This window comes from Strongylocentrotus purpuratus, unplaced genomic scaffold, assembly GCF_000002235.5.
Source record: "Strongylocentrotus purpuratus isolate Spur 01 unplaced genomic scaffold, Spur_5.0 spur5_scaffold_6, whole genome shotgun sequence".
Lineage (NCBI taxonomy): Eukaryota > Metazoa > Echinodermata > Echinoidea > Camarodonta > Strongylocentrotidae > Strongylocentrotus > Strongylocentrotus purpuratus.
The window spans coordinates 61,618,007-61,632,177 of record NW_022145612.1 but is presented as its reverse complement, the minus strand read 5'-3'; the positions used below and the strand labels follow the sequence as shown (position 1 = coordinate 61,632,177).

General features: G+C 35.6%; 1 protein-coding gene across 1 annotated transcript; it reads right to left on the bottom strand.

The window, feature by feature from the left end:
• Positions 1-497: 497 nt before the first annotated feature.
• On the bottom strand, positions 498-7,662 carry LOC575578 (diamine acetyltransferase 2). The gene is made up of 4 exons (XM_775970.5): positions 7,376-7,662; positions 4,838-5,023; positions 2,713-2,753; positions 498-818 (listed from the first exon to the last, which is right to left on the bottom strand). Exons 1-4 carry the CDS (start codon positions 7,518-7,520, stop codon positions 618-620), a joined length of 573 nt encoding a protein of 190 aa, XP_781063.3. The 5' UTR covers positions 7,521-7,662; the 3' UTR covers positions 498-617.
• Positions 7,663-14,171: the final 6,509 nt, after the last annotated feature.

The window sequence follows — 14,171 nt, the reverse complement described above, 5'->3', positions numbered from 1 at the left end:
ATAATAAATGGTGTGAGGGCTACCAACATTGATTTCCTAATCTTTCTATGCTCATTACTCAGCCAGTATACATTTTCTACCAAAATTGTTCGGTAAATGACATTTATTTCTTATCTTGAACATTCAGTGTAAGTTTCGTTTGATTCTGTGAGAATTCATTTCCTTCTTTTTTTATATCAGAACTCACCTTTATCTTTAACGCATTGTTTAAATCGTTCAATTGGGTAAGACAAAGTGAAATCTTGAAAACAAAATGATAGTGATGGTGTGATAGTGGTGGTTATTTAACCTGGCAGCTAAGAAAGCAATAAATGCTTGTTAGTAAGCAACCAGAAGACCGACGGCTCACGGGTCCTCTCTGAGGGACCTGGTAATGAGGATTAATGCCTTACCAAAGGGCACTAGCGCATCGACTTGGTTTCGAACCTGGGTCACCGGATAACGAGACCAATGCTCTACCGACTGAGCTATCGCGCAAAGAATGATGATAAACTTCATTCATTAATTCATTCATTCATTTATTTCACATCAATTGTATACGCATGAGCTCGAGCCCATGATTTTATAATACTTTAAAAACAATCTTTTAAATTGAAACTCGTCTCCTCTTCACTATCTTAAAGTTGTGTATTCACTCCGTTGAGGCACTCGGGTTCTGAAGAAAACTTGTTCATGTTCGTATCATGGAATGTCCAATATTCCCAGCCCTTCGTTTCCGTGTTGTTAGTCACTCCAAGACTCGAGTAAAAATGTCGAGCTCGTTGGTTGTTCATCTTGACGTCGAAATCAAGAGAGCCAACACCCAGATCAAGGCAGGTCTGTGGGCAAAGAACAGACAAAAGGATAGGTTTTTCAACTTCATTATAGCAGGATAGCATAGAAAGTTGTATGCTTCCCTGTTTAGGGGGGGGGGGGTATTTTTTTTTTTTAAACCTTATTATTATCATTATTATTATTATCTGGATACCTATTATCACCTAACTTTGGTGGCACTAAGTCCTCCCTCTCCACCCACAGCCCAACCCAGCGAGCAGGGCGGCTTATGCGGGGTGAAAAGTGGTGATGAATTCACAACTTCTAACACTGAGTTATCCAACAAATGCGCAAACATATAACACAATTTCATGTAGGTCTTTTAGGAGATAAACCTTTGAACTACCTTCCTAGCCATGTACAAATTTGGACATTTTCGGAAAACATCAATTATTAGATGAGAAAATCATGATGATGAGAACCTACCATTCGCTATATAACTCACGATTTCCTTGGTCGATTTTGCTTGTTCAAATGGTTATGTCTTCAGTAGAGTTATGCGAGCACGAACAAAGCATTTGATAACCAATAAAAAGTTGTCTTGGTCATATGCTGTGGATTCTGTATTTTTAAAAATATGTTTTAGCTATCCATCTTCACTGAACATGACGTCATTTTTGATGTGCCACGGATGACTTATAAGCTTTTTTTTTAACGACCGAGTGAATAGAGAACTTATGGAAGCAAACGGCGTTGCGTAATATTTCGTAATTTTTGTAATGCCAGATGGGATCATTTGTTTTGAAAAGGGCAGCTGTTGATGGATTCAGGCGCGGTTCAACGTGGGGGAGGGGCGGGGGGGGGGGCGACGGGCCCGACCCCCCTTGGTTAAAATCAAGCTTTAAAAAATACGGGCCCCCACCCCTCGCCATAACAAAGTTGTTTTTTTTAAAGATGGGGTGGTGTTGAGTTTTTTCCTCTGTAATTTATAGCACTACCTCCACCCCCACATACACACACACACACACACAAACTGAGCGAAAATAGCGGTCTGAGCGATATTCAAATTTCCGGTGGCAAAATCTTCACATTCCCGGGGCAAAAAAACAAACAAAAGTGCTCACTTGATATGATATAGCTTCATGGTTGTATAAAACTGAACATGTGTTCATAATTGTTGTTTTTATATAATTATTGATTACTCTTCATTATGATTATTCTTGCTTATTGCGATACATTTTTAAAGCAGTGTGATACAATGCCTATTCATATTATACTGCTCTTGACATTGCTTTTTTTTTCTCTCTCTCTCCTTCCCTCTCCCTCTCCCTCTCCCCCTCCCTCTCTTTCTTTCTCTTGTTCAACCTCAGTAACTTGGCGGACGGCCATAGGTTTTGTACACAAATTTGTTTCGCACTTTCATACCATTTCTAATTGATAAGTGTACTAAAGTTTTGACATACAAGTTTTTTTCGAGAAAAAAGGTGACTTATAACACGTGTTTCTATGGGATTTTAACACTTTGAATTCTACTTAGAGATTTTAATTTCCTGCTTGACTTGTTTTTTTTGGTATACATAGTATGCCTCAACTGTGAAAATAAAATGTTATTGTTATGTTGGGAGTATTGTCAAAGTCTAAACTAAAATGTTAATCGAACACCCTCTCCCCTATGCTATGAACGCCCCCAGCATTATCTTTCTTCAGTATGAAATTGTGTCCCAATATGTTCCATCTAAATTGTCGATAAAATATTGCGTTATCACTTTTAGGAAAGACGATTAAAAAAAAGAAAACCCAGCCTCGAGCTATCCTGCGCTCAGTATTTAAAGGGTTAATACAATCAACCCATTGCCTACTAGAACCTGGTGTCTCCTGTGTTAAGCCTATGGGAATGAGAGAATCCAGTTATCAACAGGTTAAGAAGACAAATCTTGAGATTTGAATTATACACTCTACCTTACAAACTGCTTTCATGAGTGCCCTCCCGAGTCCGTTACCTGTAACCAAAACAAGCAAATCCAAATTATAGGTTCAATAGTAATCTGGTCAGAGACTCGTAAAACAATCGCAAATGTAATACCTCAAATCAGACCGCCAAACCTACCCAAACCGCCCCATTTCTAGCCAGTCGATGAAATGTAATTTTGCGCTTTCCCATCTTTTCTTTTTCAATATACAATAGGACTGAAATATAATTCCCCCAAAATGTATGGCTTAGGAGTCAGGAAGATCTTTTAGTTTTTATGCTATGCATAAAATAGTTCTAGTAGTGCCCCCAAATTTGTACACGACAAAAAATGAGAGAGTTTTACGTCCTTGAATACGTCACAATCCGCTGACAAAATTGTCAATTTGAAATTTGCATAATTTTGTGATCTCATAATTATTTTGAGCATTCATATCCTCTTATTATCGATACGTTTCACTTCAAATTTCGCCATTCTGTTTCTCTGATTTTATTCTTATATATACAAATGAAAATATTACAAAAGGTGCATTGTCCTTAACCTGGACTTTCAATTTGGATGTCGGTTAACTCAAACTTTTAAATTAGGCCTAGTTATACTGCCAGACAGACACCAAAACTACTCCAAAGCGATCATTTAAAATCGTCATGGTCCTGGCCATTTGTGGGTATGCAGAGGCGGCGCACCTGGGGGGGGGGGGGGCACAGTGCACCCCCTCTTCTTTCAAGTACCACACAATTGTACAATTTTACTTTAGATAAGTGCCCCTTTTTATTCTCCATAGGTGCCCCTATTCCTCTCAATATTTATTTGCTCTATATTTTCTCATCTATTTCTCTTTATTTGTCTGTCACGCCGTCGGTCTTGTGAACCTTTGTTAATGCCTGCCACGTACTGTAAGTATACTGGATGACACCTTTTAACTTTCAAATCTTCTCGTACCCGAATTCTCAAGTTCCAAAACCAATACCATATCCACTGACCCACGATAGTAAGCAAGAATCACGTTTGTGAATTTTTCTCCATGAGGAAAGGACTCTACAGTAAGTCCCAACAAAAACTATACACTTTTGAAATGGCTGCCAAAAAAAATAAAATATATGATTCTGGGGGAAAAGTTTTATATGCACGGAAAGCTCATGAACATAACTTTCATAGGACACCATAAAGTCTGAAAATAATTCATGCTTGGGTGAGCATTGCTAACTTTTGTAAAGGGTATGAAAATTAGGTTGCGCAGGAATTAGCTTTCCAATTTGTGAGAGGGAAATCCTTTGGAGCTTACAAAATTGAGAGTGATATGATACATTTATGATTTGCTGAGTAAATTTCATGGTTTATTAAACCAAAATTTTATGCATGAGTGAACAGGAGTTGCATATTTTATTGTAGCATTGTAACTTTCCCTGGTAGACTCAGTGGTGTGTTCATGGGAGTCAGGATGGGGTGATTGTACATGTTGTAATTTTTTATGTTACAAACTGTTATTTTTTACATCTGTGACTTTGAAGAAAAACCTTCACCCCACACTTCAGTTACCATTTACCTGAAGAATAAGTTGCCGACATCTTGAACATTCCCTTCTTCAAAAAAAGGTTATTGAATATTCAATTTACATAATCCCTGCCTGGGTATTAAGTAAATCAATGAGATGTTCAACTAATCTTACAATAATTGAAATTGTTACGCTTTAGAACTCACACATGCGTTTGAATACATTACAAGAGTTTCCACCCCTTTCTTTCACCTCCCTGATTATACCCTCACAGAATTCAATTTTAAATCCTTCCTAAGACTTAAAAATACTTCAGTCTTAAATATTTAGCTAACTGACTATACGATTACAAAATCTAACCCACCAATCGGATTAGCATGCTCATGCGCACGAAAACAAAATTAAATCTTATTGTACTTAAAAGTGAAATCCATTAGACTTGAATTTTAAGTATTTTAAGGGATTTAAAAAGTTTAGTCTTATGAGTTTTATGGGTTTTTTCCCCGGTTTAAAATTGTCTTAGACTTTAAAGTAAATCCTCCGGATTCAAAAATAAGTCTTAGAAATAGTGAAAGCAGTTAACAACGCATGAGGCACAAAGGTAAAAATCTAGACCTACCTCTGTGGCCTTCGTCGATGTACAGACCACAAAGCATCGAATGTCGACCGTCAAAAATATCAGTGACGAAACTGTTCATTGCAGCAAACCCCATGAGCATTCTTTTTCTGCTGACTCCATTGTCCTCTAGTTCTACCACAAAGAAATGGAGATTGGGCCTTTCACCGAAAGCATCTTCAAGAAGAACTGCATGAAATGAATAAATAAAGAACGATAAATCATGTACATACGGGGTGCTTTAAAAAAGAATGGCACAAGATTTTAATTAACATCTCTTAAAGTACTGACTCAGTACTCCGCTTCACTGAAGCTTTGTAGGTCTTGTTATTGTAGTGTAGTCTAGAAGTAGTATGAATTTCACGTTTAGTCATTGAAATATTTATGATTGTTTTTGTTAAACCTGGAACTCAGGGGTAGCGGAGCGTCTTTCAGAGTGGGGGAAACCAATAAAAAAGGGCACTTCTTTTGGGAAAAAGGGACACCTACAAAAATTACCCTTAAAGCATTTTTTGTATAGATAGGTAAATATACCCCTACATTGTAATTAATACATTGACGGGAGTGATCGTCAAGATTTTCATGTTAACGTGGTCCAAAGTACTGCTTAGCACATACTTTGCAGGTGTGTGTGATGGAAATGAATAAGTTGAAACCTTTTGTACCTCCTCATGTCATGCTTCTACTCTATTCTACCTTGATCTTGCCTCATCTTAATTATTGTATACTCGCATGGGGGAATAGCTCTCTATAACCCTCATGGACAAAGTTAATGTTGTACAAAAACCGGCTGTTAGAATAATAAATAATGTTGGTTTTCTTGCCCATACAAATATGCTTTTCTAATATTCTTAAAATATCTGACTTGCACTTATATAATATTGGAATATTCATGTATGAACTATCGAAAGATAATTGACCAGATGCTTTCGTCCCCTTTTTTCACCGCAATAATACTATACATTCTTACCCTACTAGACAGTCAAACCATTTTCATCTCCCTCGAACTCGCACCGTTTTTGCTAACAAAACAATTATTTTTACTGGACCCAAATTCTGTTACAGCCTGAATAACGAACGAGTTAAAGGGCCCATGACATCGAACTACAAGTGTATTCCTGTTGGTGTGCAGTCCTGCATATATCTCATATTTTGATTTGTACACTTCTGAATTTGTTTCATAGATTTGTGAATATCTTTTAAAATATTTTTTTCTTCAAACTTGCTAAGCTCCACCCCAAAAACCTCAAGATCTCATTCCCCTTGTAACATCATCTGTCAGTCATCAAGAAGCTAACTTGAGAAAGTGGTATGTATCTTTGCCGAAGTCGAGCACCTGTTACAAAACGTAATACAATAGCAACATACAAGTTGCTATGTCAGACATGCTGTAGCATCACCAGGAAGAAAAAGGCAATGATGATGTATTGTACATATGTATGGAAGTATGCAATTCTATTATGAACGTGTGCTAAGCTGGAGGAAATGTACCATTGTCTATTCTAGAATATTAGTTTAGTCTGACATGTCTGACATAGCAACTTATATGTTGCTATTGTTTGTGGTATTGTAACAGGTGGTCAACTTTGGCAAAGTTACATGCCACTTTCTCAAGTTAGCCCATTGATGACTGACAGATGATGTCACAAGGGGAATGAGATCTGGAGGTTTTTGGGGTGGAGCTTAGCAAGTTTGAAAAACAAATATTTAAACAAATATTCAAAGATCTATGAAACAAATTCAAAAGTTTACATATCAAAATACGAGATGTATGCAGGACTGCACACCAACAGGAATACACTTGTATTTTGATATCATGGGCCCTTTAAAAGCCCCTCCATTAATTCACTTAAACGAAAGCTCAGGTGCTTCCTTTTAAGTAGGTATGTATAAAAGTAGTGTTGATGTCGCGCTGGATCGTACAGGTGGTCGTACAGGTGGTTATACAGACTTTGATTTTGTTATTTTACAATGCCATTGATTTCATCAATTTGCTTTCTCTTATTCTTCTTCTGCCTCTTCTTCTTCCAATGCTTCCAATTCTTTTTCGTCTTCCTCTTCTTCCTCTTTCTTCCCTTCTTCACCTTCTCCTACTTATCACTATTATATTATTCTCTTTACTCTTTATTTCAATTTTTCGTTTCTTCTCTAATTCACTCTCCTTGTACGTCTCTAGAATCTCATACTATACTACTCCGTTTTCGCCTCCTCTAATACTTTTGAAATCCAGACCTACTATATTGTGTTACTCAGTACGGGAGCCTATTCACATACAAGCTATGCTTTTTATTTAGGCTCCCCACATTTTACATTGTTCTACCCAGCCTGTTATATATACATATCTCGAAATTTCGTACTTATTTTCCGTACATTATATTTGATTTGAAATCTCTAATTTTTGTTTTCTTCTTGTGTGAAATCTATTCTTATAATAATATACGCCTGTATAAAAAAGATAAAAATATAAACTGCTTTTCTATGTAAAATGTGGAATAAATAAAACTTTAAAAAACAACCTTCTAATAAGGTCTGTTTACTTACTTTCGTTCGTAATTGTGGGCTTCTGCAGTGTTCCTTCATGGTCAGCGAGTTCCCAGATGAGTCGTAATAATTCATCGCAGTCTTCTCGTCGTCCTCCTCGAACCACATAGGAAGCTTGAATCGTTTCTGGTTTTGCCGCCATCATGTCAACTCAGGCTGGTCTGCAGGCACAGACACTAGACAACAGCTTTGACAAACTTCTTAAAAATCAATACGCTACTATTTTACACAACAGCTGGCAAGTATGCACGCTTTGGTCCACTCATTGCAGTTGTCTTTTGATTATCCCAAAGAGATATACCAGTATACCAGTACCAGTACCAGTAATACCAGTAATACCAGTATACAAATCAGGGGCGTAGACAACGGGGGGGGGGGGGGGAGATGAGGGGGATGGCATGTACAATCATCCCCCCAGGTTTTGGGGAATGATATTTGCTTACTTAATAAGTCATAATGATGATAATAATAGTAATAATAATAATGATAACAATTATAATATTAATAATAATAATAATTATGATGATGATAATAATAATCCTCATCATTATTGTAATTGTGTTTATTGTTATTAGCCGCATTCACACGGTGAAAGCCAATTCAGACGGTAAAAAAAAGAAAATCTTACAAGTATTTTGTGGTTATCTTGTGGTTTGGAAACCACAAGATAACCACAAGATTAAACAGGCGCGGATCTACGGGGGAGGGGGGTAGGGGGTTTAACCCCCCCCCCCTTGGGCGGCCCAAAAAAACAAAAAAAAAAAGGAAAAAAAAGAGAAGAAAACAAAAGAAAAAAAGAAAGAAAAAAGAACGCACGCTGGAGAGAAACCCTTTCAAGTGCAAATATTGTGAGAAGATATTCAACTCATCTGGTAACTTAACCAAACACATGATAACTCTGGATATAACTGTGTATTTAACTGTTACTTGATTTAAAAAGACGTTATCATGCACTGCTTTTTATGGTCTCCATTGTGTTAATAGATGCCAGGAAAACATCACTTACGGGGTTCAAATAAACACCCCCAAAAAAAATCGGCTCGCCGCTTCGCGGCTCGTGGACGATGCTCCGCATCGTCATTATTTTGGTCAACCCCCCCCTTAGCAAAAAGCTAGATCCGCCCCTGAGTCATCCCCCCCCCAGGTGTACGAACCTGTCTACGCCACTGATACAAATGATGCACAGCTTTGAGTGCGTCGGTAGGGATTGTGTGCACAAGGTATTTTACAGATTTACCGGGTGCATGGCAAATCATGCTTTCCGGTAATCACCGGACGCATAGTTTTGCCATAGCCATGCTTTCCGGTAATTAAAGATAAAGTTGAGTTCTGGTCATGCGATTGCATTGTGAAAGAAACGGTGTGGAATCGATCAGAAAACGTTGACCATCTAGCATATAAGTATATGTGTGTATTGCAAGGTTCTGGAATCATCAAAATGATAAGAAATTTGGCCAAGTCTTGGTAAAGTTACAAACACAGTACACAGTAAGATGTATATGGGACTACACGAACACATGGGGTAAAAATCCTACCTGGATTTTTACGATGTTACATGACATATTTAGAACATGAAGGCATTTGAAGAGCCATGCTTTTCAGGGAACATGTCATATCTGATGATCTTCCACACTTGCATAATAAGAATGATAACGCTCACAAAGTATTTTTCACCTCTTCCCAGAACTAAACCTTCTCTTTAAAGGAAAGCATGATTTCATGAAACTTATCAAGTAATAAAAAATAAAAAAAAACAACTTGTAAACTAAAAAAAAATTAACTCGAAGAAAAAAAAAATATATATATATATATATATTTTTTTTTAAAGAATTATCAAAAAACAAGAAAAACTAAGAATTATAACTATTTGAAGAAGAAGAAAAAAAAAATACATATACCGGTATATATTTTTAAAAAATAATTAAAAAAAAAATATATATATACAAAAAAAAGAGATATCGGTGGTATCGATCGCCGATATCGCGTGCATCCATAAGTAGTAAACTAGTGTACCTTAAGTAGTGTACCTTAAGTAGTAAACTGCGAGAATTTCAGTTCAAATTATTGCATAATATTTTATATACAAATCATCATTTACATAGATTCAGGTTCCATGAAAATGGTTTGTGCTCATTTTGCAAAAATTTTGAAGAAACTTATCAACATATATTCTTTGAATGTAATACAATAAAGGAAGTCTGGGGGAAATGTGGAGATAGACTTAATTTACCAATTTTGAAGAAATTATCCTGGAAAGAAATTCATATAGGAATAGATGACACTACATTTAAAACAGAGCAATTATTGAACCACATTTTAATTTTGATTAAATATATGATTTTCCACAGTAGAGAGAAGGGAAACCCTCCAAAAGCAAAAGAAATAGAATATAGATTGTTGGAAAATAGAAATGAAGAGAAGGAACTTTCAATGGAAAGAGACACACTTTCAATTCATTTAAGGAAATGGGAAGCTTTGGAAAGTTTAGAATAAATGTTTTCAGTTTTTTTTTTTTTTTTTTTTTTTTTTTTTTTTTTTTTGTTGCTCGTTCTATGTTAGCGTGTGTTTTGTATACTGTTGTACATGTTATGTGTTTAAATGTTGTGTGGGGTGGGGGGGTAGTAGGTGTTTTGTAGCTTTTTCCCTTTTTTATATATATAATTTTTTTTTTTTTTTTTTTTTTTTTTTTTTTTTTTTTTGTCTCCAAAGGAAAATGAAGAGGTGTAACTTTTGTATGTAAATGTAAAAGATCATTGGTAAATTTATAAAGACCTATGTTAAATTATTTTGTTATTTTGTATCCAATGTATTATGTTATAAATGTACAATTTTCTTTGAGAGAAACGAATAAAAACCTATGAAAACAAAAAATCCATGAAAACCTATGAAAAAAAATGAAAAAAAAATCCAGTTAAAATAACTTCACGGTAATTGACCGATCAGATTGCAGGGATTCTTTTACCCATCTTATAACACCTTTTGTTACTCTCTGTCTGCTTCCTGGCCCACTTCCTGAGCTGATTTCGTAGTTGCTGTACGATCCATGGCGATACGAGCGACTGTAGGACGGAGGGGAACACATTATTACACGCGCGCGCTTCTATTACATGCTACTAACAGTCTGCCCAAGACTTTAAAGATATGTCCCTTTTGCAGCCAATATCAAATTATGTAGAACTTTGCAGGAATTATAAATATGTCATGTAGTAAGTCCTATCTGTGAAATTTAAACGTTAGCAGTGTCCTAATATTCAAATTATGCAAGGAAACCCGTTTACTTGCTAGACTTCACTGTCAGACACTATTGTGACTGACTGGCTTTTTTTCCCCTTCTTTTGTAATAACATACATAAAATGAGCTGTTGTCATTTGGCTGTTGTACATGAACATTTTTGTCTACATAAATGACCCACTTCTTGTAATGGCCAAAATTAAACTGATTAAATCTTTGCGCAGCATAAAACGTACGACCACTCGGTACAATGGTCTGAAAATCAGACTATTACTTACTGGCTCTATAGCTCTTAAGTCGATTCGACAACTAATAGTCGTTATTTTTCCCACTTAAAGACATTTTCAAGCCCCCCCCCCCCTTTTTTTTTTAGGGAAGTTCTAAACTACTATTATCTTTCAAATAAATGCCCGGCGTTGGAATTTAACATTTTCCTTTTTTCTGGCCTGCAAATGGGACATAGTACCTTTAAGCAAGAGCTGGAGCCCCAACTAGCAACAAGTTATTTCCAGCAGCTGCCGTTTTCTAAGGTTGCACAATAGAATTTACAGGTGTGATGTTATACCTTTGATGTCCGAGATTCGAAGCAGCCAATATAATTGGAAAGCTTAAAGGTGAAATTCAAAGAAGAACACAAATATGTCAACTAATGTATAACTAGCAACTGGTAAGCTAACAGATGGCCATCGTACAAGTTTAAGGTCAACTACATATAAAAAATAACGATGTTTTAATGACGTCACTATATGGACCAACACTGCGCAAGCAGACGACATCCCATAGAGAATGAACATGATTGCAAAGCTATTATTTCTCAAATTATAATGAGTTTAGTGTATATAAATGTAATGGCATGTCAAACCATTCAAAAGGGGATATGACCCGATTCTGATAACTAAAATCTTTTGCTTGTAAATACACAGGATAGGGGTTAATTAACAATCAAAGAAACCAGACTTTCAAATTGAAAAACCCCCTGAATGATATTAACCTGTTGACTACTGAATTATCTTATTCCCATAGGCTTAACACAGGGACCACCAGGTTCCAGTAAGCAAAGGGTTAAGGACGGCATTTGTTCCCTCTTGAAACGCCGAACATACCCCGGTGTGTGCAGCTGTATATACAATGGCGTCTTATTTTGTTTACAAGCGACAGATTCCTTTATTTTTGTATCGCTGCATTTGTCATCAAAATAAAACCATGCGCGGGGTTTAGTGTCACGTTGGAAAATGCAATCGGCGGTTTTATCAAAACATCCTTTTTTCTTTCATTAAACTAGGAACTAAATAAATCGAATTATAGCGTGTACTTGTAACAGAGAGGGAGGAAGAGAAAGAGAGAGGGAGAGAGCAAGAGAGTGAGAGAGAGAGAGAGAGGTAGAGAGGGAGAGCGAGCGAGAGTGAATGTGCCATCGGTGGATGTAATTAGCATAGAAATTATACAGTGTCCCGCGAATCATTGAATGTGTTGTCACGGGTTACTTGTCTGAAAAGGTTGAGACTACCATTGAAAGGAAAGTGGAATGACATTACACCTGTTATAGACAGGAAGTTTTTTTTTGTAGATGACTGTATATAATGTATAACAGTGGCTAGGGCCACACCCAAAGAAGTTGGCTTGGTGTACGGAGGTCTTGGTGTATGTAATGGCCACATTGTTTTAAAATCGTTTCAAAATTACAGTAAGTTCATTGGCTGCATATATCTCTTTCAAAAAGTGTTTGAACTAACCATAACATTACCATTTTCATTCAAATTGTATTTTATATGTCTTGATTTGTAACTGTCCCTTATTACCTGCACATGTAGTTAATGTTAGACCTTTGGTGCTGATTTCATTTATCATTGTTATCTTATTAATCAGTTACATCATGCCCACAACTTTGTTACCAGATAAAGAGAAGAAGTTCCTGAAGAGAATACAAAACTTTCTGTAAATGTAACATTTTTCATGTTTATGTAAATTATGAAAATGTGCTTAAGGGTCTCCAATTCCCTGCACCTACCCTAATAATAATAATGATTGAATATAAATGGAAATAAACTTATTATGCTTCAGTGCGGTAAAATTAATTTGATTGGTAATAATTAATATGATGCAGACTATTTTTTCAATTCAATTCAATTAAATTTCGGTTTTTATTAAAAAATATACCGAATGAAGTCCAAAGAGTAACAATACTTGGTTTACATTGTATCATATAAAAATGCGCCAAAGTTGCTTATCTGATATTTGAATTAAACAACTGGGATTTGGGTATTAATCCGGTCTTTGCAGATCCAAATACTATCCCTAACAAAATTAATCATGCCACACCAAATATCAACGAACAATTGTGCGTGTGTGTGTGTGTGTGTGCGACTTTGCTTCTGCAAAAAGCATATGCAATGCATTTCATTTGATACATTCAACTCATTCTCTCACTCCGCTAATCCTTACATAATACATACTGTAGGCATCACTTTGGCGCAAGTCGATTTTTGCACTCTCGCAAACAATGCCTACTGTTCATCCAAGCGTGAACACATACCACACAAAAATGATACCAAAATGAATTGGGATAAAACACTCTTTCATAAGATGTATAATAATTTACAGATCATTGATTATTTTAAAAGTAATTTGCAATTTTCTAGGTGTAAACTTTTTTTTTTGACTCACACTGTAGTTAGGCTATCGCATTACCTTTAAACCTTAATTGGGGAAAGTTTGTCTTGTGTCTTAAAATTTGAAGAAGAAAAAAAAATATCATAAAATCTTTAGGTAAACTGTATGTAAATTGAGGTTCAATCAAACATCAAAAGTATTTTATAATTTTCGAATAATCTAATGCGCTTGAAACCAAAAGCAAATCCCCAACAGAATTCCAGGCCAGTCGGAATATATATTTTTGTGTTAAGAAATCATGTTCTGATTATGTAATGTGGTGTTGTCATGATTGACTATTTCAGACGAATAAATATTACAGCAAACAAAAGACTTACACAAATATCCACGAAATTTGTTAATGTATACATTTATTTACTCATCAATAACAAAGAGTTACACGAGCTTTGAAGAATAAAAAAAGATGAAATACGAAGAATATATTTATATTACAAAATGTACATTAGTATGAATATGATATACTTTCGATTTGAACAATAATGGTTTGCATATTAATCCACAAGAACTTCGTTTATTCAGCCTAATTCAGGCTCAAGAAAAGTTCTAATAAAAGTATTTCAGCTTTTTCCCCAAAAAAATATGTAGTTACTACCCCATGGCGATCATTCATATTTTGGGAAATCCCAAGCAGAATTCAGTAAGCCTGACTAATTTTTCTCTTCGAACAAATAAGACCTTGAACGATTACTTTCATGACACATTATGCATCTTTATATATATAAGGAAATACAATTAAAGGGATAAAAGGCTAAAAATGTAAGTGGAATAATATATAAATATCAATAAACTCTGCAAGACTAACGTCATATTTTCCTATTGATAAATCAATACCAACAAAACTATACAATCGTAAAGAAATTATTCGTATTTTCTACAAAACCTCTGTTTATTGAA

Excerpts from the sequence above, each read along its gene's own strand:
- LOC575578 (XM_775970.5), bottom strand. The coding sequence starts at position 7,520 with ATGATGGCGGCAAAACCAGAAACGATTCAAGCTTCCTATGTGGTTCGA. Across the intron at positions 5,024-7,375 it reads GCCCACAATTACGAACGAAA|TTCTTCTTGAAGATGCTTTC; the intron begins GTAAGTAAACAG and ends CATTTCATGCAG. Across the intron at positions 2,754-4,837 it reads CATCGACGAAGGCCACAGAG|GTAACGGACTCGGGAGGGCA; the intron begins GTAGGTCTAGAT and ends TTTTGGTTACAG.